This window comes from Myodes glareolus, chromosome 10 (assembly GCF_982192425.1).
Source record: "Myodes glareolus chromosome 10, mMyoGla1.1, whole genome shotgun sequence".
Taxonomy (NCBI): Eukaryota; Metazoa; Chordata; class Mammalia; order Rodentia; family Cricetidae; genus Myodes; species Myodes glareolus.
The window spans coordinates 8,424,846-8,451,461 of record NC_142035.1 but is presented as its reverse complement, the minus strand read 5'-3'; the positions used below and the strand labels follow the sequence as shown (position 1 = coordinate 8,451,461).

Here is a 26,616-nt window from a genome sequence, read left to right as displayed (position 1 = left end):
AATTCAATGAATGCCCCAGCGACTATTATGCATTTTACATTACTCTCTAATCCTTAAACACACAGCTGCTTATTCTTAAATTCTTTCATGCATTTATTTACTCATTAACGAACAGGTATGATTTGTTTCCCTTGGCACTTCTGGTTTAGTAGAAGAGAGAGTTCTCAAGGAAATGGCCAGAAAGAACTATAGAGTTGCTTGCAGGGGTGGGAGTGTTTAAGGAAAGAGTCTGTACTAGTCTATGCTGCTATAACAAAGACCAAACCCCCACCCCCTGAGACTGGGTAACTGGTAATTCATAAGCAATAGAAATGTACTTCTCAGCATTGTAGAGAAGAACGATCCCAAAGCAAGGTGCTGGAAGGTTCTGTGTGTGGAGAGGGAAGAGGCCTTGCCATCCAAGATGGTGCCCTGCTCCTGTATCTTCTGGAGGGAAAGGACCCTGTGTCCTCTTAACAGAGGTAGAAAATAAAGAACCCATTATCCCACATCTTTCTGTAGTTCACCTCAAACCTGGGTCCTGGGAGCTGTAACCTTTGGGCCAGGCTCAGATGGAAGAGCTAGTGTCTGGCTGCAGTGGTCAGTGTTTGTGTGTGTGTGTGTGTGTGTGTGTGTGTGTGTGAGGAGGACGACTCATGGCATGCTGACTCGACCAAAGGCCTTTAAGTTCTCTATGTTCCTCCCAGTACTCCACCTCTCCCCACAGTCCTGTAAGGAACCTCAGTAAACCCCTTGGTTCACTAAATTGGACTCTTGTGTCCTTACTTTGTCACCCTGCCTAGGTGAGTAGATGTTTGTCCACGACTCTCCAGGAAAGGTGCCACACAATAATCAGAGAGGAAGTCTGGCCTAGTTTAGACCCTATGTGCAGTGGAAAGACATGAGAATTTCAAACCTTGTCAGGGCAAAATAATTTACACAAAAAAAATTAAGCCAAATACAAATTCTCAGGAGGTAGACTTGACTGCCTGGGGAATACAGTCATGATCCTTGGGCGCCCCCTGCAGGCACAGGATCAAATTACTTCCTGCTAGCGAGATTTGCCCATTCCTGCCATTCAGACTTACGGGCTCCCTTGCCAAGCTGAGTGAGCAGAGCCAGGCTGTAGGCTTTTTGTTTTTTTTTTTTTAATTCTTTTTCTTTTTTGGGGGTGGGGGAGGGAACACTCTCATACATACTGCCACAAAACGACGAATGCACTCATTATCCCCGTGTGACATACTCTAAAGCTGGGACGTGTTTGGACACACTAGTAAACATTGGTTTCCAGTGGATTTTGTGTTTTCTGAATCGTTTTTCATGCCTCTCCAGTGGAGTTCTCATGACAGAGTTGTATGTGTTCCTCATCTTTCTGTGCATGCTTGCTGGGGCACACAATCCTTATTTAAGTATTTGGTTTAGTTTGTCTCCTATATCGCTAGATGGCAAGTTATGAGGACAGGGTGTTTTATCTGTTTTTGATATGCAGCATCCCCAGTGCTGGCATCCTCTTGGTCCAATCAATGTGCCACTGGCTATGGAGTCTCCCATGGCCTGTAGCCAAACACTAGCTCTCCCTTCTGAGCTGCTCCAAGGGTTCCAGAGTCAAGGATTGTCTGCGGGTTGTGGTGTTATACAGATGAGCTCTTTGAAAGCGGAGCCACCGGGAGCCTCAGGTGCCGAGATTCAACTTTCTGTGTGCAGCTGCTAAAGAGCAGAGTGCAAACGGCAAAGACTCCTTGGGAGGGTGGGTTAGATCTTCTGTGAGGGGTCTGTGTTCACTTTTCTCAGAGAGCCTGCTGGTAAGCTCATAATGAGCAAGGAATACATTGTAATGATAGGACACAGATGTAGAAGGCCGCAGCCACATTCTCCATTATCAAGATGGCGCTGACATCCGGCTTCACCGCCAGGTGAACGCACATGTGCTCGGTAATTTCCCACTGAGTCCCCGCCTACTCCCGAGGCATCACCTGGGACTGGGAACAATGGACCTATCCAAGAGTGACACGTCCAAAGCAGGGTCTGTTTCCTATATAAGGGATGGGTTCCATCTTATCTGGGTCTCCGCCATGTGGCTTATGCTCTAGCTCCCAAGAGACATAAAGCTTTACTGCAGAAGGATCCTATGTGTACCGCGTGGTTCTTGCTGGCGAGATGGTAGCGCGGGACATCTGGTGCTGAAACCCGGGAAAAAGAAGAACTTTGCACCGCCGGAGACCCCTTGGACACAAGGAGGATTCAGAACTGTAGGCATGCGTGCTCAGAGAGGTACGTTCTAAAGTCCAGAGAGCATATCAGAAACTGAGCAGCAGTGGGAGGTTGTGCGCGCACCCAGATAAGTTAAAAAGGACCCTCCGGTAAAGAATGGGGGAGACAGAAAAAAAAATAAGTTAAAAAGGACCTCCCGGTGATTTTGGGAGAGTGGAGATGGGGGAAAAGGCTGATTTGCAGGGTCGAAGGCTTTATGTCGTGTTGTTCATGTTGTTTTTTGTGTACTGGACAGGAGAGGGATATTTGAATTTGGAAGCTGCTAAAAAAGGTAGTTTAGATTTAAGGCATGGGCTTAAGAGTGTGATGTTGTGGAGGAGAGGTTCTGTTTTCGCCTCCACGGAGGATGGGAGCCTAAGTACGTGCTTGAGATCCACGTGGTTTGAATCACCGAGACCTCCTGAAATGTTGTAATGTTTACCCCTAAGAATGCAACGGCCCAATAACAGCAGAAAGCAGCCAAAGAGACTAAACGACGCCCAAATTCCCTAAAAGATTAAATGAGGTCCTTTCAGTGATCGCAGATCTGCAAGCCTGCTTCTCTGAGTTCAGCTTTGCTCCATGCACCGGTTTGGGCACGGAGTGGGTGCAGCTGGGGCTGGAGGGCGGCTGGAGCGGAGCTTTGCTCTGTGGCTATGGTGGGGAGCACGTTGCGCCGGCTCAATTGGTGCAGCTCGGTTGGTGCCTGGCCTGGAGGATGTCACAGCGGTGCCACAGACAGCCGGGCCAGAAGGCTTACAATGTACCTAAAACTGTGAGGGTCTCTGAGGGTAAAATGGCTCTGATTCCATTTGGCTATGCTAAACGATGCTGACTTCAGGCAGGGCTGGTCGTATTTATCATAATAAAAGCACAATTAAGGTTTAAATGCAGTAAACAGGCAGTACCGTATTACATCTACATAGTGTGACTTAAGTTTTTAAGAACTGCTTAGCATTTTAAGAACTCAAGTCCTCCTGAAAGATTGCTGTGTATATGCTTGGCTTGTCTGGTGTTTTGGGCTCCGCAGGGAGATGGATGCGAAGGGCCCTTGGATTTTGGGGTGATTGGGTCGTTGGCTGGATCTGTGAGAGTTTATAGCCGCTTTTGCTATGGCACAGGTGTTGAGAGTTGGCTAATAGGGAAGCGGCCCTGTTCGCCGCCTCTCCCATTGGCCCCTTGAGCCGAAGGCTCTGGCGCGGACCTTGAGTTATTGCCGGCCTGTGCAGCCTTGGTCTGGGTGTCGGCTCCCGCCACACTCCGCCACCAACACAGCCTCAGACCTCAGAGAACGAGGCTAGCCCCACGGGGAAGGCAGGGGCGCCTGGGGGTGGAGCCGCCACTTCTTGGCTTGGGACACGGGGATCCGCACAGCGAGCAGGCCCAAGGCCGCACACAGCCCTTGGATGGCGGGCGGGCTCTGAAACCCAAGGCCACCGTACCAGCAAAAAATACGGGAGCCAATAAATCTTAAATCTAATATCAACAAACAGGGCCTGCTGTAATGACACAGACAAACAAGATTGCTCTTTAAAACAGAGACCTATAGGTCTCTAAGTTCAAGACCAGCCTACTTTCAGTACTGACTGTGCTAAATTTTTACACTGAGTTTTTTAATACTCTTAAATGTTATTTTGGGAGAAGAGTTTGTTTTTTTTTTTTTCTAGAAATGCTACTATTCATGCTGTGGATTCATCTGTCCAGAGGCCTGAGGACAAAGCCTCTGCTAGGGAGCTGTCTGACCAGATTGCTACAGAGCTGGCAGGTTCCTGAGGGATGGTCCAGCTCCTGCCCTTGGTCTGTCAGTTATTGCTATGTTGTTGTTGTACATTGCAATGTTGTTGCTATGCCATTGCTATGCTGCTGGATTTCCCCTTGTTTTGTCAGGTATTGCTTGCTATCAGTTTCCCTTATCCTGTCAGTTATTTCTGCTAAACACTATGGGTATCTTCAAGATAGGTTACAAAATGCCATGGTTATTTAAATTAAAAATTGGATAAATATCTATTTAAACAAAAAGGGGGGGAATAATAAAGGAACTGCCCCCGATGCCAGAATGGCCATCGCCATATATAAAGGAACTGCCCCCGATGCCAGAATGGCCATCGCCATGGCTCTGTTCACCATAAATTTTTTAAATCTGGATGATAATGGCCAAAATGCTGCAACACGACATTGTTCGGATCCGCAGCGGCCCAAAGATTTGGTTAAATGGAAAGATGTGCTTTCTAATGAATGGAAAGGCCCGGATCCCATCTTATTGAGATCCAGGGGAGCTATTTGTGTCTTCCCACAGGATCAAGAAAGCCCATTCTGGCTGCCAGAGCGATTGACCCGAACAATGAAGAGTGATCCACAACACACGGATTCGCCTGAGGACCTGGCTGCTGTTCCTCCTGCCATTTTGCGGATGGATGACAGAGCACCGATTGAGGACACTCTCAGCCTTCCTGAAGCTGTTACCAGTCAACCATAGGATGGCGATGTCTCCCCGATTTTTTACAGCCAATAAGACTCTGGGCCCCCTCCCTACCGTCCTAGAGATGATTTATAAGCTTGGCCATAGGATTACAGTCCTGGGTCATGTCTTTCTTCCCCTACTTCAAAGAATGGGTGGGGATGGAAATGTTTTGGAACAGTCCTATGCTATGGATTAGTGTTTTTCCTCTGGATGGTCTGCTGACTCAAATCCCAAAATCGTAGGGACAAAATGGTTATTGCACAAGCGCTGGCTGCCCTGGAACAGGGGCCTCTACTGATGTGTGGTTATTTATGTTAAAGCAGTAAGGTTTAAGCCAACCAGCTCCTGCACCCCTAGGACTGTGGTCCATTGCACAGGGTGGAATGCTTGGCTTAGCTAGCCCTGAAGGTTGTCGAGCTAAAGAACATCGCACAGAGAATGGCCCTCTCTGAGAGATAAGTCGCTTTGCTTAAGGGTTTCCTGCCGTATATTCCCTTTCCCAGAAAATTGGCAGAGGGCAGGCTGGATAGGTTCCAGGTGTCATGAGCCTAGGGACAGATTCCGTGTAAGCCCATTTTTATGTTTTCATTTTGGGAAGTGCGACCTCTATCTTTACCTTCCTAGGGAGTTGCCTTTCTGCAAAGAAGTAAAATTAGGGGGAGATGTAGAAGGCCGCAGCCACATTCTCCATTATCAAGATGGCGCTGACATCCGGCTTCACCGCCAGGTGAACGCACATGTGCTCGGTAATTTCCCACTGAGTCCCCGCCTACTCCCGAGGCATCACCTGGGACTGGGAACAATGGACCTATCCAAGAGTGACACGTCCAAAGCAGGGTCTGTTTCCTATATAAGGGATGGGTTCCATCTTATCTGGGTCTCCGCCATGTGGCTTATGCTCTAGCTCCCAAGAGACATAAAGCTTTACTGCAGAAGGATCCTATGTGTACCGCGTGGTTCTTGCTGGCGAGACGGTAGCGCGGGACACACAGACTGTAATCAAATGGGTACATACATTACATACTACAATAAACTGTGGGTCATGACCCATGGGGGGGTCGTCGAAGGACTCTTTCACAGGGCTCACATATCAGTTATCCCGCATAGTAGATATTTTCAGTACAATTCATAACGCTAGGAAAATTACAGTAGCAATGAAATAATTTTATGGCTGGGGGTCACCACAGCATCACAGCACGAGGAACTGTATTAAAGCGCTCGGCGTTAGGAAGGCTGAGAAACACTGCGTTGTAAGCAGACAGGTGAGCTCTGTCCCCCTCCCTCCGCTGCACGCCCTTGTGTGAGGACCTGGCGCCTGAAGAAGCCATGGGAGGGACGGCCAAGGCACAGAGGGCCCAGTCCAGTGCCCAATCCAGTGCCATGTCTTCATTGTCTGTTGCCCAAGCCCATCCCTGTCCCACATCGCTTGCCCCAATGTTCTCAGCTCTTTTCCCTCAGAGCTCAGAGCTCTGCGCGACGACGTCTCAAGGCTCAGGGCCGGTTAACAATGGTCCTGGTTACTGAGGAAAGCCTCCTGTCCACCAGGCCTCTGGGTGGACAGCCTCCTTAGGCTACCAAATTTGAGCGAGCGGCAGACATATTGCGGAACCAGTTTAGTTTTAAATGCTTAAAGGAATTCATTTCAGCTGCCCGTGGTGGAACTCACTTTTGATTGCTGCTCTGGCAGAGGCAAGAGGATCTCTGTGAGTTCAAGGCCAACTTGGTCTAGGTAGCTAGTCCCAGGAAAGCCAGAACTACGTAAAGAGACACCGTCTCCAATAGACAAACAAATACTTAGATAAAAATAAAAATAAATTTAAAATCCAGTTATCTTCCAGCAAGCTATCATATGAGCCGTTGAGTCTGTTATATTGCTCTAGAGCCTTTTGGGGTCACTGCCTTTGGCTTCACCCACTCCTGGCTGCTCATTCCATTCTAGTGTGCCCTCTGCAGTGGCCAGTGGCACACAAGTTAAGGCCAACTTCAAGTGTGGTCTGCAAGCCAGTGCCTTCAGCTTGTAGCTTCTCCCCCCGCCCCCCGCCCCCCGCCCCCCGCCCCCTTTTTTTTTTTCAATGTGGGCGTTGGGTATCGAACTCAGGGGCTCATGCTTGCGTGTAAATACTTTACCCAAGGAGCCGGAGCCACGCCCCCAGCCTCCGTAGCTCCTTTTTAGGTAGCACTGCCACTTCAAAGCTTGTAGAAGAACTGGGAAAAGAATTTCTCCCTCCTCCCGGCCCATCCAGCTGGGTGGCACCCAGCGCTCACCCCGCCGCCTGTGGCTGGACTCTCTGGCCGGATTATCGGCCGCACTTGGTGTTTATGCCGGCCGAGAGGAAAGCCGCCTGTCCCTTTAATTGGAAGGTACCAACTCTTTCCAGGTTATAGTTTCTTCCTGAGTCCTTGTCCTTGGAATTCACCGTCAGAGACCTAGTTAGAAGCAGTGTGGAGATAGGGCTGTGTTTCAGAGGGGCTTGGCTCATCGGGGCCCGAGAGGGACCTCGCGGGGTGGCGCGCGCCCGACTGGTCTTCCCCTTCGCCCCGTGGTCCAGTCCAAGATGGCGGCCACCATGAAGAAGGCGGTGAGTGTGGTTGGGCCGGGGTCCTGGGCGGCGTGGGCGCGGCGATGGGGGGCCGAGGAGATGTGGGGCGGGGTGGGGGCCGAGGAGACGAGGGGCGCTGGTGGCCGGGGGTCTGAGGAGATGAGGTATCTGAGGGCCCGGGGCCACGGGATGCGCAGTGCGGGGAAAGCGTCTAACCTGCCCGGGCTCGTGTGTCTCCTCCTCCGGGACCGGGTTGGTCTCTGCATCCCCGGGGACTCGGTGCCGCAGCCTCTGGGCTCCGTGCACGCTCCGTGCCCCGGTGCCCTTCAGGCGAAAGCTGGTGTTGATTGACGTTAGAGGAGCCGGCCCGAGGGAGTGAGGTGCTTATCCCGGATTTCCCCAACTCCTTAGGAAGGACGCGGGTCCCCCCTTCCCCTACCCTCCCCCCCCCACTCCGCTCCCCGCACTTGACAGTTAGCCATTCCCTGGTGACTCATCTGACAAGGTGCTGTGTCAGGGGATTTTTGTCTGTTCCTAAACCATGGCTCTTTATTACTTAATTATAAAACGGTGTTCCAGTCTGAAGGATGATTTTGAATTTCTGATTCTTCTGCCTCCACCACCCAGCTTGCAGTTACTGGAATTACAGGTGTTTGCCACCACATCTGGCTTTTGGTGTGCTGGTGGGGTGAGTCCAGGGCCTCATTCATGATAGGCAGCTAAACTACATGGCTATCCAATCCTCTTTGTCACACTTTGAGCAACTACATCAAGCGCAGCTTCCACGTGGGCATTATAACCCAGAGGGATTTCCACGTGTGGATTCTAAGTAGGGAAAAGAAAATCGCAGGAAAAAAATGACAGTTGGGGTTCTACGGTGTGTTCGGTACTGTTCTTAGTGTTTGTGTGTTGTTTATTTTTGTTTACTATTTAAACCTTTGAGGGATTCTGTTTTTATCCTTATTTAGCTGATGAGGAAACTGAAGCACAGAAGAAAAGCTGGGATTTAAACAGCATTCTAACTCCAGGCTCCTTGATTTTAAGTGTGTGTGTGTGTGTGTTTAAGGGGAGTTCCCTGATGAGAGCTACCTGGCTGCACACAGTTGATTTCATCCCACGGTTTTTTTTTTTTTTTTTTTTTTTTTTGAGACACGGTTTCTCTTTAGCATTGGCGCCTCTCTTGGAACTAGCTCTTGTAGACCAGGCTGGCCATGAACTCGCCGAGATCCGCATGCCCCTGCCTCCTGAGTTCTGAGATTAAAGGCATGCGCCACCACAGTCCAGCTCATCTTACTTTTTAAGACCCCTTGAGAATGTCGTTGGTGTTTTTGCTACCTAGTGACCACCGTAGGGTGATGATCAGCCCTTCCAGTTTATGCAAGAGTGGATGATCGCTGAGACTGGGAAGGCTTCAGTGTTAGGATGCTCACCCTCCTGGTCTGTCACGCACAGAGTGTTAGACAGTAGCAGCGTAAGGTCCAGGACCCTGGTGATTTGGCCAAGTAGCAAACAGGTTCCTCTTGCCTTTTTTTGTTAGATTGGACCCCTAGATGTTATACTGTTTAGTTACATGATAAACAGTGAAGTTTGTGGTTTTGTTTGTTTGTTTGAGACAAGGTCTCACTGTAGCCTTGGTTGGTCTGTAGCAGAGATCAGACTGTCAACTGAAGTTGGTGAGTTTTTTTTTTTTTTTTTCTGGGCACCCAACTCTCAGTACCTAAACTTGGCATAGAGTATGGTTTGCTTCCTCTGACACTCCCAGAAGATGCTACAAGAAAACAGTATCATCAGGGCTCGGGGCATTTTACTTTTCTCTTGGCTCTGGAGCAAATCATGTCTCTTACACCTCGCAGAACTCCCTTACATCTGTTGTGATCCCTTCCGCCATTCTTTCCTTCCCTCGTTTCCTTTCAATGGGGTCTCATTAGCTCAGGTTGGCCTCAGAGTCACTGTGTAGCTGTGGATGAACTTGGACTCTCCATTCTCCTGCCTCCACTTCCTGACTGCTAGGCCGCTGCAGGTTTGTTCCACTACGCCTGTTTTTATACAGTTCTGGGGGGACTCGGCTTCACATGTGCCGGGCGAGCACTTCAGCAGCGGAGCTAGCCCGTATTGAAGCAATACTGAGCAGACAAGGGTGTTACCGTTTGTCGAAGGGTGATTGCACGCCCAGGCCCTGTGCTTGGAACTCATTTTACCATCCCTGCAAAGGTAGGAGTACCTTCTTCATTTCACAGATGACAGACAGATGGGGTGGCTCCAGGGATCTGAGCAAATTACCTAAAGTTCTGCATGCGCGGTTTGGAGTGTGTCCTGCCCCTCTTTCACTGCTGCCTTCGGTACTAGAAAAGAACGGGTCTCAGTAGTTGCTACATCTGGCTTCAGTTAAGACAGGAGTTGCTTGCCCTCCGGGGAAAACTACCAAGACCCTTCCAGAGAATGTGCACGCTGTATCCTGGGTATGCTTACCTTGTGATCTTCGGTTCCAGGATAGCTGTGACTGTGACCCAGTACATCTGTAGATGGCATTGAGTCACAGTGTCCACGGGTTGGACACCCCTGCAGTGCCTGCCTATTGTGCATATGATGTGTGTGTGTGGGGGGCTAAACCAACTTTTTGTTGTCTTTGCATCCCAGTTAAAAGTTACTGTCTCCCTGCCAGAATGCAGTTCAAGAAATGTAGAAAGCCCGGCGGTGGTGGCGCACGCCTTTAATCCCAGCACTCGGGAGGCAGAGGCAGGTGGATCTCTGTGAGTTCAAGATCAGCCTGGTCTATAAGAGCAAGTTCCAGGACAGGCTCCAAAGCTACAGAGAAACCCTGTCTCGAAGAACCAAGGGGGAAAAAAAAAGAAAAGAAAGAAATATAGAAGCGGGGTGGGGGTGGGGCAGCTGTATGGTAGAGTGCTTGCCCAGCTTGCCCCCTTGGTTCTTCCCCTAGCACCTTAAAAAGAAACAAGATGTGTTGCAGAAGCGTCTGCCTTCAGGGCTCACAGGTGCCTATTTCTTAGCTGCTGCTGGCTCAGGGTGAAGCAGCACCCTGCCTTTAACTCACTGTCCACAGTCTTTCACCCTGGGAGAAAAAACACTTCAGGGAACTGGGTCCTAGGGGTGCCAAGTGCCTGCTTGTGGCTGCTGTTTTGTAGGGCTACACGGGGAAATGCCTGCTTTGGGAAGATAGAAAATAGCCAACCAACTTGCAGCACTCTTTGGCATCCAAATATTTAATATTCTGCTCTATCACATTCCAGTATCAGATCAGATTCCAGTTCAGAAACTTCTCTGTCTGCTTGCTTGTCAAACAGGTCCTGCTAGACCAGTGGCTCTCAACCTTTCTAACCCTGCAACCCCAGTTCCTCATGCTGTGGTGACCCCAATCATAAAATTATTTTTGTTGCTACTTCATAATTAATTTTGCTACTGTTATGAATTATAATGTAAATATCTGTGTTTTCCAATGGTCTTAGGTGACCCCTGTGAAAAGGTTGCTCAGCCTCTGTAGAAGGAACGTCGGGCTGCGTTCCTGCCGCCCGGCTCCTGGCCACCTGACTAGCTTATGCCCCGAAATAACAACACACAAATTGTATTCATTTCAACACTGCCTGGCCCATTAGCTCTAGCCTCTTACTGACTAACTCTCACATCTTGATTAACCCATTTGTAATAATCTGTATACCACCACGAAGTGGTGGCTTACTGGGAAGATTCTAACCACCGTCCATCTTGGGTAGGAGAAGCATGGCATCTGCCTGACTCTGCTTTCTTTCTCCCAGCATTCTGTTCAGTCTACTCCGCCTATCTAAATTCTGCCCTATCAAAAAGCCAAGGCAGTTTCTTTATTAACCAATGAAAGTAACACATAGACAGATGACCCTCCTACATCAAACCTCCTCCCACCATGGGAACATGACCACAGGTTGCATTAGTGCCTTTCACCTAAATTACTGTTAAAGACTTCATGGTGATAGAGTCCTCTGTAAATGCCTTCTAGGGCTTGGAGGCTCACTGTGGAAACAAAACACTGTAAACACCCAAGGTAAGCAGGAAGTCTTCAGGGTTCTCCGTCTAGGGGATTGTAATTCTCACAGGCAAAGCAACCAGGATGCCAGTCTCTTTGCCTCGGGGTCTCTCAGTGTCTAGTGCCCCTCCTTGTGTTGATAGAAGCTACAGTGTTGAATCTCTGTGCCATACACACCACGGTGGGAAGGGCTCTTCCGGCACACACTTTGGGTCTGATGACGGCTTAGTGTATGCAGAGCTGCTTCCTAGGACGAGAGCCTGATGAAGGGGAGACCTAAGTTCTGACACCTGTCTCTGTCCAGACCACTGAGCTGTGCTGCCTTTCATCCCCTGGAGAAGTCTGTGTGCGTCCCTCATGCCGTAGCTTACCAGAGACCTGGAGCTGGTGCAGTGTGGTTGTTGAGAGTTAGTGTCGCTGCTGGCAGAAGAACCAGCCGTTCTTACTGTCCCTGAATTGATTAGTTCCAATCTGAGACATTATCTGTAAATGTGATATATATATATATATATATATATATATATATATATAAATGTAGCTTCATTGAGAGTCTTTCTTTTGTAAAATGTTTTATTTATTTATTTATTTATTTATTTACTTATTTATTTTGTGTGTGTGTGGGCGCGCACGCGCATATGGGCTCATGAGGGCTTAGGGTGCCCTGGAGCTGGCATTACAACAGTTGTGAGCTGCCTGGGGTGGGTGCTGAGAACTGAGCTCGGGTCCTTTGGAAAAGCAGCAGGCATTCCTAACCATGAGCTTTCTGAGACACGGTTTCTTTATGTATCCAAAGCTAGCTTCAAACTTGTCATCCTCCTGCCTCAGTCGCTCATGCTGAGATGGGCATTATGTCCAACTAGTAGGACCCGTCTTTACACACACACACTTTTACTCCATTTTAAGCGATTGTCAAGTACTCCTGTCCTTATTTTAATAAATACTCTATAAGGAAAGTTGGTATTTAGTTTCCTTTTTGAATATACTGAAACCCCTCTAAGATTCTGAAGCAATCTAAGAACTTCTTGCCACATCTTCTAACTGATTAGGAATTATATACCTGAACACATCTGGGCATGCATATGTATACTTGACTCTGAGGACAGATGGCTGCATTAACATCAAGGTCTAACCATTTACTGGCATTGTGGGTGGCACAAGTTATCTAGGTCATCTAAGAAGTGGTGACATTGGTGAAACCCTTATGGGATGGGGGATTAGTAGGGTTCTCAGCTCTGGCAGTGTGAGCTGTTCTTGGTATTTCATAGATAATTTGTCGTCTCCATACTTTGTCTCCAGCTCTGTCGCATCAAGTATTAGCTATGAAACATTCAATTTCATCATCTTGTAGTGGGCTCACTGCATTAAAATAAATACAGATTCTAACTGTATGAGCTGGAACCGCTGAAGTGCATGGTGACTCTCTAGCCGTGTGTCAGGTTGAGAGCTGGAGCAGGACCGTGTTCCTGCCAGTACAACACGCTCATACGATTTGTACTGCAGAAACAATCTGCGAGATTCACTAAGCGGGGTTGACTGGAACATTTTGTTTCTTGGGAATGTCTTGGTGAAACAGTGACCCAGCTTGGAAAATTCTGCCTTTGGGCAAGTTGTCTTTTCTTTTATCATCGACCCGTCACCATCATCATCACCATCATCATCATCAGGACCTTTAGTCATTGCTTTTTATATTTCAAATATTTGTTCACAATAGTCCTACAGAATAATGGAGAAGATGGTAGAGTTGAGAACAGCTCATGAGCGTGACACATTGCCGTGTCTCATAGCCTTGAGCCCCTCCGCTGTCTTAGCACGTGTGGTGTACTTGCTCACTGCAGCACAACGTAAGCTGCCGACCTATAACTTCTTGATTGAAATTCTACAGAAAACTAAATATCTTTTTCAGGCTGCAGAAGATGTCAATGTTACTTTCGAAGATCAACAAAAAATAAACAAATTTGCTCGAAATACGAGTCGAATCACAGAGCTAAAGGAGGAAATAGAAGTAAAGAAGGTACTGGATGCACACATCTGTTTTAGAAGTTTGTACTGTCACCCTTAACCCCGAACTCTATTTAGCAAGTGTTTGCTTCCTCGGGGCTCCTTGTCCCTGGTGACACTGTCTGTCTGATCAGCTAAATACAAAGTCTGTTTTGTTTGTTTTGAGGTGGAGTTCTGCTCTGTCAAACTGTTCTACAGTTTACCATGTAGCTGAGGCTAGCCTCAAACTCATAGTCCTGCCTCAGCCTCCTGACTTGTCTGGTTATAGGTGACTACAGGCCCAGCTCAAGAGGTCATCTGTGCTCCTAAGGGGGAGGGGGGACAGTGAGCGAGACTCCCAGTGCAGTTCTGTACCCGTGCCTGGGGACTTGCCAGGGGATAAACTGCTCTTGTGTTTACTGATCCTGGAGCCCTACAGTCAGACGCAGGGACATGCTGGCTCCTGAGCGAGTCCATGGACACATCTCCTTGTCTGACAGTAGCTAGGATGCTGGCTCCTGAGCGAGTCCATGGACACATCTCCTTGTCTGACAGTAGCTAGGATGCTGGTCCCTCAGAGAGCCCACGTCCTTGCATTAGTCTACTTAGTCTACCTACTCTTGGTTCCTTCAGGAAATGTTGACCCTGTTTTCATGGCTGTTCTCTTGCCTGACAGAAACACCTTCAGAATTTAGAAGATGCTTGCGACGACATCATGCTGGCAGATGACGACTGCCTGATGATACCGTACCAGATTGGAGACGTTTTCATTAGCCACTCTCAAGAAGAAACCCAAGAAATGTTAGAAGAAGCAAAGGTATGTGGGCGTCTTGCCCCGGGTGACGGAATCTAATTCTCAGATCGGAGGCCTGTCATAAAGAAGACGTAATTGCTGGAGGAGGGAGTAGTGGTGCCCGCTAGCACTTAAGTGTTTGGTGCAGCGGCTTAGGCTCTGAGCACTCACAAGTGTGGTCTCATTCAATCCAAATAGCACAAATTAGAGTGAGGAGCAGAGGCCCAGAGAAGTTTCAGGACTTACAAAATGGGGCATGGCTGTGGTTGTCCGGCCCCCAGAACTTTGGTTCCAGCTGAGAACATGGAGTATGCAGTAGCATGTTACACAGTTGGAAGGACTCCCTGGGAGCCACCCCATCTGATGGCGCTGTCGGTGGTGAACCTGCTCTTCTGTTAGCCTCCCCTCCCCGTCTCCTCCCCATCCCCCTCTGAGTAACTGCTCTCTGGGTCAGTTAACATGGTGCCGGAGCACTTTCTCTATTGGATGCTTGTCTATATAGCATAGCACACTGAGTGGGAACCATGCAGACCTCCAGCACCCCACTGTCTGATGACTTGTTTGAGGCCATCTTAATGTTGTGTTGATGGGCATTGATTTGCCCACTGCGCCCTTATTAGCATTAATTTGTTTCCGATATTTTGCTGCAGTAACGTTCCACTGAGGGATCTTATACACAAGTCTTTCTAGTTCATTTACATTATCAACCACAGTCTCTCCCCCCCCCCCCCCCCCCCCCCATGACTAAGAAAGGGTAAGGCCTCCCATGGGAGTCAACAAAGCTTGGCACATTAAGTTGAGGCAGGATCAACCCCCCCCCCCCCCAAAAAAAGTTGAGCAAGGCATCTCACCATAGGGAATGGGCTCCAAAAAGCCAGTTCATACACCAGGGATAGATCCTGGTCCCACTGCCAGGGGTCCCACAAATAGACCAAGTCACACAACTGTCAGCTACATGCAGAGAGGCCAAGTTCGGTCCCATGCAGGCTCCCAGGAGCTTGGGTCAGCTGTCTCTGTGGGTTTCCCCATCATGATCTTGACTACTCCCTCCCCCCTTCTTATGCAAAAGTCTTGGTTCACAGTTAGAAGCTTATTTTGAGGAAATAGGGAGAAGTGTGGTTCGGGGTTGAAGCTGCTGCTTTAGCAGGGCCTAGTGAGAGGGCTTCCAGCCCTTGCTGAGAAGTGGGCCACAGTCGCCCCTGACACTGTTGCTTCCCTAGCGCGACTGTTAACCTAGAATGGTAGTCTCTGCTTCAGATTTCTGAGTTCCAGAGCTGGAACCTGCGTCTGATAAGCCTTGAGAAGGGGCTGGAGAGTTGACTCGGTGGTTAGGAGAACTGGCTGCTTCTCCAGGGGCCCCGAGTTCAAGTCTCAGCAGCGGCTGGGAATGCAGCCATGACACCACGATGGGCTGTATCGGCCTGAGCCGTGTGCTTGTTCAGACTTTGGCCTTGGATCCAGTGATTGCTGTCAGTTTGCCCCTGACCAGTTTAGAGCTCTTTACCTAAAATTCCTGCCAAATACGACTCCAGCCCACGTGCTCATAGTCTTCCAGCTGGAGCCAATTAATGTGACCGTTTCTTTTCCAGAGAACTTTGCAAGAAGAGATCGACGCCTTAGAGTCCAGAGTGGCGTCCACCCAGCGGGTATTAGCCGACTTGAAAGTGCAGTTATACGCGAAATTTGGCAGCAACATAAACCTTGAGGCGGATGAAAGCTAAACATTTTATAATACTTTTTTTTACCTTGTTTAATAAACTTGAATATTGTCTTAAATGATAATTTCCCTTCTTTAAATGAAACGGAAGAAAACTTTCTTTTTTTAAATTTTTCATTTAATTAATGGAAACTTGCCTATTTTCACATGTCTTGCTTATTTATTTTATATTTTTCAAAGAAGACAGTATTCATGTATGTATTTTGCATAATGATTATATCAGTTTTAGGGGCTTTATGTCATGTTATTAAAAGCAGTTAAACACTCTTTGTTTCCACATTATCATTTTAAAGTTCTAGTTGCAATTTTCATTCTTAAGGAACCTTCGGAAGCTGGGCTACAGTGATTGGTGACCTCAGGACAGGATCCCCACCCTCCCAAGCTAGGTTTCCAATTTGTGTAAAGAAAAGTTTAGAGTGGGTGTGGCCGCGCGTGCCTTTAATCCCAGCCGAGGCCTGAGGATCTCAGTGAGTTCAAGGTCTATAGAGTGATTCCAGACAGCTAATGGAACTACACAGAGAAACCAGAAAAAAAGAAAAGAAACTTTGGACCGAGCGCTCCCCACCAAATCTGAGGGCAGAGTTTGATCCCTGAGATCCACATGGTGGAAAGAGAGAAACAGCTCCCCCAAATTGTCCTCCAAATGCACCACCCATAAAATGCAATGAAGTAGCTGCTGATACTTCAGGCAAGAAGAAGAAGGATTTTTTTCATTTTTCTTTTCTTTTTCTTTTTTCTTTTCTTTTCTTTTTTTTTTTTGAGATAGGGTTTTTCTGTAGTCCTAGAACTAGCTCTTGTAGACCAGGCTGGCCTTGAACTCACAGAGATTGCCTGATTCTGCCTCCTGAGTGCTGGGATTAAAGGTGTGCACCACCACCGCCCGGCTCTTTTCATTTTTCAAAAGATTATTTTTATTCATGTGTGTTTGCAGTCACCATGGGGCTAGAGGGTATGAGATCCCTTGGATCCGAAGGCGTTGGCAGTTGTGAACTTCAGTATGTGGGTGCTGGGAACTAAACCCAGGTCTTCTAAGAGCAGAGCCAGCTCTTCTGCCTCCAGGAGAAGTTTATATCTTTTGAGATAGGATCTCACTGTGTAGTCCTGGTTAGCCTGAAACTGGCTGGCTTTGAACTCACAGAGACCCACCTGCCTGCCTTTTAAAGGCCTTTGTGTTTCGGATATTGGTAATATCTGCACTGACGATTCATGTCAATTTTCTTACAAATGAAAAGACATATTTTAGAAATTGGGGTCTAAGTGGGGCGATGGATAGACACAGGACCAAAGAAACAACAAAAACAAAAAATTGAAATCTATAGAAAGAAAATTTTTTAAAAAGGCATTTGTGTGTGTTGGCGGGGTGGGGTGTGGAGGTCAGAGACTACTTTCGGAGATTATCCCCGTCCACCTCATAGGCTTGGGATTGAACTCAGGTTTGTCAGACTTGGCTGCACTCACCTCTACCTGCTGAGCCATCTGCTGCTCCCAAGATGTTTACGCTTTTAATTAGAGTTAGTTTTAGATTTGTAGTGTAGATCACATTTGTGATCAGATGTACATATTGATAAAGACATAGAAATCAGGCCACTGTGTTTAAAAGCAAGACTTATTTTTGAGATGCATACACTCCCAACCCCTCCCTAAGAGGCTTGTCTGTTAGTAACTCATCTGTTCCTGTGAGAAAATTGTGTGGCCAAGGCAACTTACAAAAGGAACAGTTTAGAGTCTGTCGGCAGGGGAGGTATGGCAGCAGGAAGCAGAGACTGAACTGGAAGCAGGAGAGGCTACGTACATTCTCCATACCTTCTCCCACCCACAGTGAGGTACTTCCTCCAGCCAGGCCACAGCTCCTCATCACCGCTCAAATGCCTGCACCTGCTCAAATACCTGCACAAACCACCAGTGTGTCCTGGAGTTGGAGGGTCTGTGCACGACCTTCCCAGCAGATGGCACTCACGTGCCAGAATACCCAGGAAAGTGTCATCATGTAGGAACTCAGGATAAAATGGGGCTACTTTCAGTTTAAACTCCAAGGGTCAGCATTGCAATGCAATATTTTTGGTAAATGTTTGTAAATAAGCTTAAAGATGGATGGGTATATGTTTTCTAAATTCTCAACCAAGACTTGTTTTAAGATTTATTTTTAATTTGTGTGTGCCCCACTCTGGGCTTCCCTGCTGACATAGTGTAGGTGCCTGTTGAAGCCAGAAGAGAGCATCATATCCTCCAGAGCTGGAGTTGTAGGCAGTTGGGAGCTGCTTGATGAGGGATCAAAGATGCTGGGAGCCAAATCCAGGTTCTCTGAAAGCAGCAAGCAGTCCTAACCCCTAAACCTACCTCTTTAGCATCAAGGGAGACTTTATTTATTTATTTATTTTGAGATGAGTTCTCTAATATATTCCTCTGGCTGTCCTGAGACTCGTTATATAGATCAGGCTGGCCCTGAACTCATGGAGATCTGTTAAGGGGATCTTATCTATGCTGTGGTCTGTTGTCCAATTAGAGTCAGTTTTGGTTCGAAAGGCGGGGTTTCCATTCAGCTGGTCAGGATGGATTCTAGAGTTACCCCAGACTCAAGTAAGAGCCAATGCTCCACTCCCACGCCCCTAGAGGGGAGGCAGGCCCAGAGGTGGCTAGGGCCCCTTTTCTGCTGGGAGGAGATGGAGATGGTGTGTGGTGGTGGTTGTGACTGCCTCAGGTTCTCTTTTTAACGTGAGTTTTATAATAAATGTTAGAAGACATCACTGTAGCGATCCACATGCCTCTACCTCCTAAATGCTTGAATTAAAGGTATGCACCACCAGGCCTGACATCCAAGTCAAACTTAAATTGCTGCAAGAAGATTCTAGCAAATGACTCAAGGATCTTTCTTCAAGCATTTGGCTAATGTGCTGTTAGAGAAATGAGGCTGGGAGGTAATCCAGTCAGGAGATGGGTAACAAATTAGCCTGGTCCATTCGTGAGGCTGTCTCAATAGCCCAAACCAGTGGTTAAATGCCGAGAGCCAGTGCTGCTCTTGCAGAGGACACAGCACCCATGCTGGTAGCTCGCATCCACCACGAACTCAAGCCCCAGGCAATCTGACATCCTCCTCTGACCTCTAGGGGCACCTGTACCCACACACAGAAACATATACATCATTGAAAATAAAATGTAAAAAACAAAATCCAAATCCAAACCAAGAAGGAGGTTTGGGCATGAGGGTTCTGCCGCAGAAATAGATCAGTGCTACTGTAACCATTTACTATAGAATGAATCTTGTCCCTCTTGATTGTCCTTCTACCTTCCTTGGTATGGCCCAGCCAGAAGGCCCTGCTAAACTCTGGCTGTGTGCCCTGGAGCTGCCCAACCTCAGGGTTGTAAGAAGGCAGACTGTTCTTTAAAAATTACCTGCCCCAGGCAATTGGTTTTAACCATACAAGTGAACGAAAACACAAGCGTGGGGTGATTCTGAAACAGAAAACTGGTCTGATTCAAGTAATTTCATCCTTTAGGGGTCCGCAGGGGCACCAGAGCCCCACCCGACAGTCTGTAGCACAGCCCCATCCGTGGACCAGGTAACCTACAGGAGCATCTTGTTATTGGACCCAAGGACTTAGGGGTGGAGGGTGGCTGCAGGCACCCTGGCTTCTGGGAGGGAACAGATCATCAAAGATTAAACTGTGGGGGATGTGAAAATATTCTTAGAAGGGAGTTAGCGTGGAGGGAAGAAGGCAAAGCTGCAGCCAAGCGCTGGTGCTGGGTGGAAGGCAAAGTCTTAGAAGGATCATCAGTGCATCAGTTACCTGTGTCTCCAGGGTCGGATCCGCCCCCCTCCCCAGCCCTGACAAACTGGGCTTAATAGGCCAATGTAAGAGTGAAAAATAGAGTGGGAGGGAGATTTCTTCAGTGGCTGCAATCGGAAGAGGGACAAATCAACAGGTACAGTGACCTCACCCAACCTAAGTCTGCCTTTGAGAGCGCTGACATGAGACTTAGGTTTAAATACACGGCAAGGAACATGGGCAGGTAAGTGGTTCTGATCCAAGTATGTTACTGCCCCCCTCCCCCAGCTGACTATCTCTGCCTCAGCTCCAGTCTATCCTGCATTTTGGGCTTAAAGGTATTGAAATGGTTTTGACTTAATGAAAAATCCTAAGACCACCTGGGAGGAGACAGTATGGTTCATAGAATGGTTCTCTGACTCTCATTCCATAACCCAAGCTGATTTGGATCTCACTAGGAAGCTCAGGCCTGTAGATAGATTTTTCTTTTCGGGCCACCAGATCACAAAGAGTGACCTTGAGACTTCTTATTAGTTATGAAAGCTCGGCCTTAGCTTAGGCTTGTTTCTAACTGGCTCTGAGGACGTAACACATACTTTCAATCTGTGTTCTCCCACAAGCTCGTTACTTCATCTCCAGCATGCCACCCCTCCTGGTTATTCTGCATCTGGCTGGTGACTGTGTTTCTTCTTCCCAGAGTTCTCTCTGTCCAGAAGTCCTGCCTATACCTCCTGCCTAGCTATTGGCCATTTAGCTTTTTATTAAACCAATCACAGTGACACACTTTCTCTCATTGTAAAGGAATATTCTACAACACAGGCTGGACTCAAACTTTGTATCTGCACGTCTCAGCCTCCTGGAAGCTGGGATTGTATAGGTGTGCACCATGACATCTGGTGCTAATCACTTCTTATACCTTCTGCTTCCTCTCTCATCCTGCTGCATTTGGGTCAAACCCCACAAAGTTGCTGGATGTGGTGACACTCACCCCTGTGCTCCACATTCCCAGAAGGTAGGCACTCCTTCCTGGATTGGGAATCTCAGGCTAGCAAAACAAAATAAAAATCCAAGGGCCATTCTAACACTTGAACTGAGCACCAGGAGCCCCTAAAATGAGCCTGGTACTAAAAGGCCAGTGTTGCACCCCAAGTTTCAGTGAAGTAGTTTTAAGGTCTGTTACACCAGGCAGAGCAAACACCATTGCCCTGTGAACCAAAGTTCTTTTCAGAGCTGTGTCCCGTGGAAAAGTTGGGTTTTGTACACAGTTCCCTATGATGAAGATGATGCTGGGTTCATGACTATGCTTGGATGTTTTGTTTGATGTGATCTGTTACAGATGGAGTTAGAAACAGAGACTTAATGAAATACTACAAAATGGTAGAATCCCTATAGCCCTTGTATAAATAATGAGCCATGCCTTCAGACTTGCTACAGAATACACAGGTCTACTCTCAGGTTAAATAGTTTGTTGGTGCTGATCTAAATAGTCAGAGAAAGTAACATAGAACACATGCTTTCTTGAAAGTAAATATCTATTTGCTTATAGTCTGAACTATTACAGGAGTCCTTTGAAAAGCATGGAAGGAAGGGAACCCTCATCATGCTTAGATGGTATTTGTGTATCAGATTTAAATAGCTCTTCAGTGGTAACTAGTATTTGTCGCTGTCTATGTTGCCTTTAAAAGCAAACAAACACACAGGAACTGGACTGAAATTGTACACTGAGAAACTGGAAATGTTATACAGGTGTTACATGGGATCCATCAGTGCTACCCAGGATCCACCAGCGCTGCATGGGATCTACCAGTGTTACATGGGATCCATCAGTGCTACCCAGGATCCACCAGCGCTGCATGGGATCTACCAGTGTTACATGGGATCCATCAGCGCTACCCAGGATCCACCAGTGCTGCATGGGATCTACCAGTGTTACATGGGATCCATCAGTGCTACCAGGGGTTCACCAGAGTTACACAGGATCCATCAATGCTGTCCAAAATTCACCAGTGCTGCATGGGATCCATCAGCACTACATGGGGCTAACCAGTGCTACATGGGACCCACCAGTGCTACATAGGATCCACCAGAGTTATACGAGGCCCATCAGTGCTATCTAGAATCCACCAGCACTACATGGGATCCATCAGCTTTTCATGGGATTCACCAGTGCTATATAGGACCCACCAGAGTCACATGGGATCCATCAGTGCTATCCAGAATCCACCAGCATAGCATGGGATCTACCAAAGCTTCATGGGATCCACCAGTGCTACAATGGATCCACCAGTACTACTGAAAGACTCTAAATGCATTTCTGAGGCCTCTCAGCTCTAAAGACATTTTCTGAAGCCTCTTAGCATTTGGAAACGGGACAGTCACCGCCCTCCCCCCCTGCTGGACTGCTCATCCTCCTGTGTTCTTGTGAATAATCTTCAAACATAACTCCATTCTGGGAATTGAGGCAAAGACAACCCACAGATGTTGACTCAGTTCCTGATGTATTGGTTTAGTCACTAAAACAAGGTCAGGATGGACCACAGATGCTCTTATCTAACCTGACCACACAGCTATTCTGCCCTGGAATAGACCAATCACTGCTAGGAACATTTTAAATAAGCCAATGAGTTGAAAAACAACCTTCAGGTTCCCTCCCTTGGGTCTGTGGCCTTTTGCTTTAAAAGATGGACTGTAACAGCTATCGGATGTCCTTCATATCCCAAACCTGAAGGGCCCTGTCATGACAGAATAAAAATCCTCTTGCTTTTACATCAATTGTGGCTATGTGAGTGGTGTCTGGAGCAACTCCTCCCTGATGTTTGGACTTCTAGTCCAACACTACATGGGATCCACCAGTACTTCATGGAATTGGGATCAAACAGTGCTACATGGGATCCGCCAGGGTGATCAGATTGTCTTCATTCCATGTGTTTAATGGCAGCTGTGTGCCTCATGCAGGACAACCAGCAAGGGTAAAATACAGGTTAGTTTTGGCATTACAACTGCTAGTCACACAAAACCAAGGCAGCCAAAGACAATAACACACCATCCTATACAGTCAAGAATGGAAGCTTTTGTTGCTCTACAGACAAGAAATCTGAGAACAGATAACTATGACACCCAGAAAAGCCACTATCATGCAAAGAACATGGGTTACTCCATCTACGATTATTGGGTGCCTGTGGTGCTCACCAAGATGAATGGAATCAATCATGTCTTGGACTGAGGTATATTTAAACCAGAATTGCCTTGCTCAGCCTGACTCAGATGCCTCTGGTAGCTATGGAGCTCATTTAAATGAATGAAACCCTGGATAAGCAATAGCTGTGTGACTTGGAGGTGGCAGGAATTTCTAGAGCCCCATAGATTATACCGACCCTACTGTCTTAGCTACCAAGTTGCTGGCTTCTGTACCAAAGAGAGAATTTTGTTTGATGTTGAAAGCATCTTTGCTTAGACCTTTGGAATTTGGGGAGTTTGGTGGGTGTACCATGATGTAGGTGGGCCTTCTGTTATGTGTTATTTTCATTGGTTAATAAAGAGACTGCCTTGGCCCTTTGATAGGACAGAAAATTAGATAGGCAGAGTAAACAGAACAGAATGCTGGGAAGAGGGCAATGAGGCAGATGCCATGGAGCCAGCCACCAGGTCAGACATGCTGAATCTTTTCTGGTAAGCCACCACCTCGTGGTGCTACACAGATTATTAGAAATGGGTTAATCAAGATGTGAGAGTTAGCCAGTAACTAACTCTCTAGAGATAATAGGCTAGGCAGTGTTTAAATGAATACAATTTGTGTGTTATTATTTCTGGGGCTAAGCTAGCTGTGCAGGAGCTGGGTGGGATGAAAAGTAGGCCTGCCTGCAGCTCCTCACTACAGTACCAGGTGACCCAACCCATCACTAGGAGTAAACAACCTTTTGGCTTTGGCCATCTGTTGCCATGTTGGAATGCATGCAAGAACAGATAAGCCTTCTGATTGGTCGTGAGAACCTGGCATCTCAGTTTGCTTCTGTCTTAGTTTCTCCTCCGTTGCTGTGATGAAATACTCTGACCAAAAAGCAAACAAAAATGAAACAAAAGAAAACAAAATACCTCAAGTGAAAGGGGTGTTTATTCTGGCTCAGGGTTCTGGGGTACCATCCATCCTGATAGAGACATCGGAGTGGCAGGAGCTTGAGGGAGCTGGTCATCTGGTCACATGCATCCCTAGTCAAGAAGTGGAGAGCAATGAATGCAGGCTACTCAGCTCCCTTTCTGCATTACATAGTCTGTGATCCTAGCCTAGGAATGGCGTCACCCACTGTGGACAGGTCTTCTACCTCTATCCATTCATCAAGATAACCCCTGACAGGCACGCCCAGAGGCCCATCTCCCATGTGGTTCCGGACTCTGAGACTGACACTAACCATCACACTGTCCACGTGAGGCCTCTCAGTTTTCAAATGTTATCAAATCATTTCGCGATAAGACACTGACAGAAGCAGAAAGCAAGGACTCGATGACAAACGTCAGCAAACTCTAGTGCACAAACCAGCACCACACAGCAGTTCAAAAGGAAACAACAGCAGCAGCAGGGAGCCATGCACACTGACAACAACCCTTTCAATTAACTGCGGAATAAAATCAAATCTTGCCTATCTCAGATTTTTAATCAAACAACATTATTCAGTAATGTTTCCTATCTTCCACCTCAAGGAGGTCCTCTTTAAATAAATAAACATTTCAAGGATTTAAGAAAAATAACCTCCAAGGAATGGATAACTCTGGCTTTTCCTTCGCCTTGTTTAGTTGCAGTGCTGTGAAGAGTTCAAAGAGATTACAAAGACCACTCAAAGGGAAAGCAGTTCAAAAAAATGTAGCGTATAGAGTTTTTGAAAAGATGGTCAGGAGAACATCTAGACAAATTTCACCGCCACCAGAGAGTCTGCCAGTCAGTCCAGAAGGCAGGGACGTTGTTAACCTTAGGATGCGCAGCTGCTTCTTTTGTTTGCCTTTTTTTTTTTTCTTTTTAAATTGACAGTTTCCGGAAAGCCACTAAAACTATCCTCATATTTCAATTAAATTTGGGAAGCTCATGGTCCCCTCTTTTCAAAGGCTGCAAACTGGCACATAACCATAGCAGTGCCTTTTGATCTCATGGCCCAGCAGGTGAGCTGACGGAGCATTCTAGTGCTTTCCTCACTATGAGTTTCGTTAGCACTGATGGCTTCGGGAGGAGGTGACACTAACCTCACTGTGTGGAAGGGAGAGGGTAGAGCTCTTTTGGAATCTAGAGTGGCTCTCAGGTGTGCTGTCTGTAATGTTTGGGGTCTCCTTGAATTTAACTGGGGCTGACAGGGACCTTGGAGATTTTATAGAGTTCAAAGTTTAGAGAAAGGAGAACTGAGGTCCACAGTGGCTGACTCTATGAGTCAAGAGTGAAGCAGAATGAACTTTAATTCCATACCAGTGGTAGACAAGCTTCTTACTCGACTCCCATGACCCCCACCCTTTGGTGTGCATGACTCTCTCTCTCTCTCTCTCTCTCTCTCTCTCTCTCTCTCTCTCTCTCTGTTCTGACACAGGATTTCTCTGTAGCTTTGGAGCCTGTCCTGGAACTCACTCTATAGGCCAGGCTGGCCTCAAACTCAGAGAGATCCTCCTGCCTCTGCTTCCTGAGTGCTAGGATTAAAGGCCTGTGCCAGCACTCAGTACCCAGCTAGATTGGTGGACCAGTGAACTCCAAAAATAAGAAATGGGAGCTAATGAGATACCATGTGTGCCGTGTCCCAGCCCGCTCATCGCTCGAAGCCTGGCCGCTGTTGTTGCTGTTGTTATTTAAGATGATCATCTTCTGTCTTTGCGTTGACTGTCAACAGCAACTCTTGCTATAACCAAGATGTTACGAGGTGTGGATGGAATTCTTTAGGGTATCTGTCTAGGGATGTGGCATACATTGTACAGGATTAGCCTCAGAAGCCAACTGCCGCCCTCCTCATCAGATCTGCTGTGCCAACTTGAAAAATATTACAACTGGGTCTGTGGATGGTCACATTCCCTCGAAGAAGGAGAAGAGAATGAGGAAAGTCGTTGAACCCTCACCCAAGCATATAGCCATTCCTCCCAGTTCTGCCCTAATTGCAGATTGCATTTAGGTTTTGGGAGGGGCTAGGGTATGTAGACTGGTAAGGACTAGAATAAGGGGACCCATCAACACAGTCATGGTGAGGTCATCATTCATGATAGGTGTAGGCTTTCCAGTGTGGCTGTTTTGGGGTCACCCATGCTCTGTAAAGGAAACCCCATAAACTCATTGTTTTTCCAGGGGACCTTTTTCATGAAATAGAACTTTGATTGGTTGCTAGAACTGAGGAAGGGAGGAGAGAGCCATTGCCTAGATGCCCACCCCTGTCCAACCCCAACCTAGGGCAGAAATTCTCATGACAGCATATTACATAAATGGCTCATGAGAGGCCCCTCTACTGTGTCCCTCTCTAGCATCTAGTGTGACTTTGACTCTATTCAAAAATCAGACTTTTCTAGGAGAGGCTAAACATGGCCAGAAAGTGATTCATTCCTCGTTATGATAGTGAAGGAAAACATGTCCCACTTTTCTGAGGGAGTGTGTGTGTGTGTGTGTGTGTGTGTGTGTGTGCATGTGCGTGCATGCACGTGTGTGTGCTGGCCCACCAATCTCTCTTTTAGGCTTGGTTACTTTTTAAGTGCAGGGAAATAATGGAATTAAGCCTCCTCTTTCTCTTGTGCTGTAAACCTCTAGAGGGGCTGCTTCAAATGTCGTACTGACTTTGTTTCCTGAAAAACAATTTTCCCGTCAGCCTGATGGGCTCCTTTGACACAGTGTATTATTAGTCCGTGATGAATTCTTTAAAGAGCATCAAAGTGTATACCGCGGTGTATTTTTATCGCTTCACCACCTCACAGTGAATTTCCCACTCATTCCGGGGCTCTTTTCTGAGTCACTAATTATTCATAAAAGCTGGCAAGATTGCTTTATTTTATCCTGATGAAATGCATTAAAGTTTAAGGAAAACCCTTCACTGAGCTTAAAATGCCAAAGAGATGTTAGGAAATGAAAAACCATTTCCAGTTAAAATGTGAATTAAAAAAGAAGAAAGGAAAA

General features: G+C 47.2%; 1 protein-coding gene and 1 long non-coding RNA gene across 2 annotated transcripts; both read left to right on the top strand.

Annotated features, from left to right (window-relative positions):
* Positions 1-1,826: 1,826 nt before the first annotated feature.
* On the top strand, positions 1,827-5,626 carry LOC148120563 (uncharacterized). The gene is made up of 2 exons (XR_015739008.1): positions 1,827-4,026; positions 4,526-5,626. It is a non-coding gene; the product is annotated as an uncharacterized LOC148120563 (long non-coding RNA).
* Positions 5,627-7,114: 1,488 nt separating this feature from the next.
* On the top strand, positions 7,115-15,791 carry Pfdn4 (prefoldin subunit 4). The gene is made up of 4 exons (XM_087910946.1): positions 7,115-7,269; positions 13,149-13,256; positions 13,899-14,039; positions 15,605-15,791. Exons 1-4 carry the CDS (start codon positions 7,246-7,248, stop codon positions 15,734-15,736), a joined length of 405 nt encoding a protein of 134 aa, XP_087767072.1. The 5' UTR covers positions 7,115-7,245; the 3' UTR covers positions 15,737-15,791.
* Positions 15,792-26,616: the final 10,825 nt, after the last annotated feature.

Coding starts and splice junctions, on each gene's coding strand:
- Pfdn4 (XM_087910946.1), top strand. CDS start 7,246: ATGGCGGCCACCATGAAGAAGGCG. Junction 13,257..13,898: donor AGGAAATAGAAGTAAAGAAG/GTACTGGATGCA, acceptor CTTGCCTGACAG/AAACACCTTCAGAATTTAGA. Junction 14,040..15,604: donor AAATGTTAGAAGAAGCAAAG/GTATGTGGGCGT, acceptor TTTCTTTTCCAG/AGAACTTTGCAAGAAGAGAT.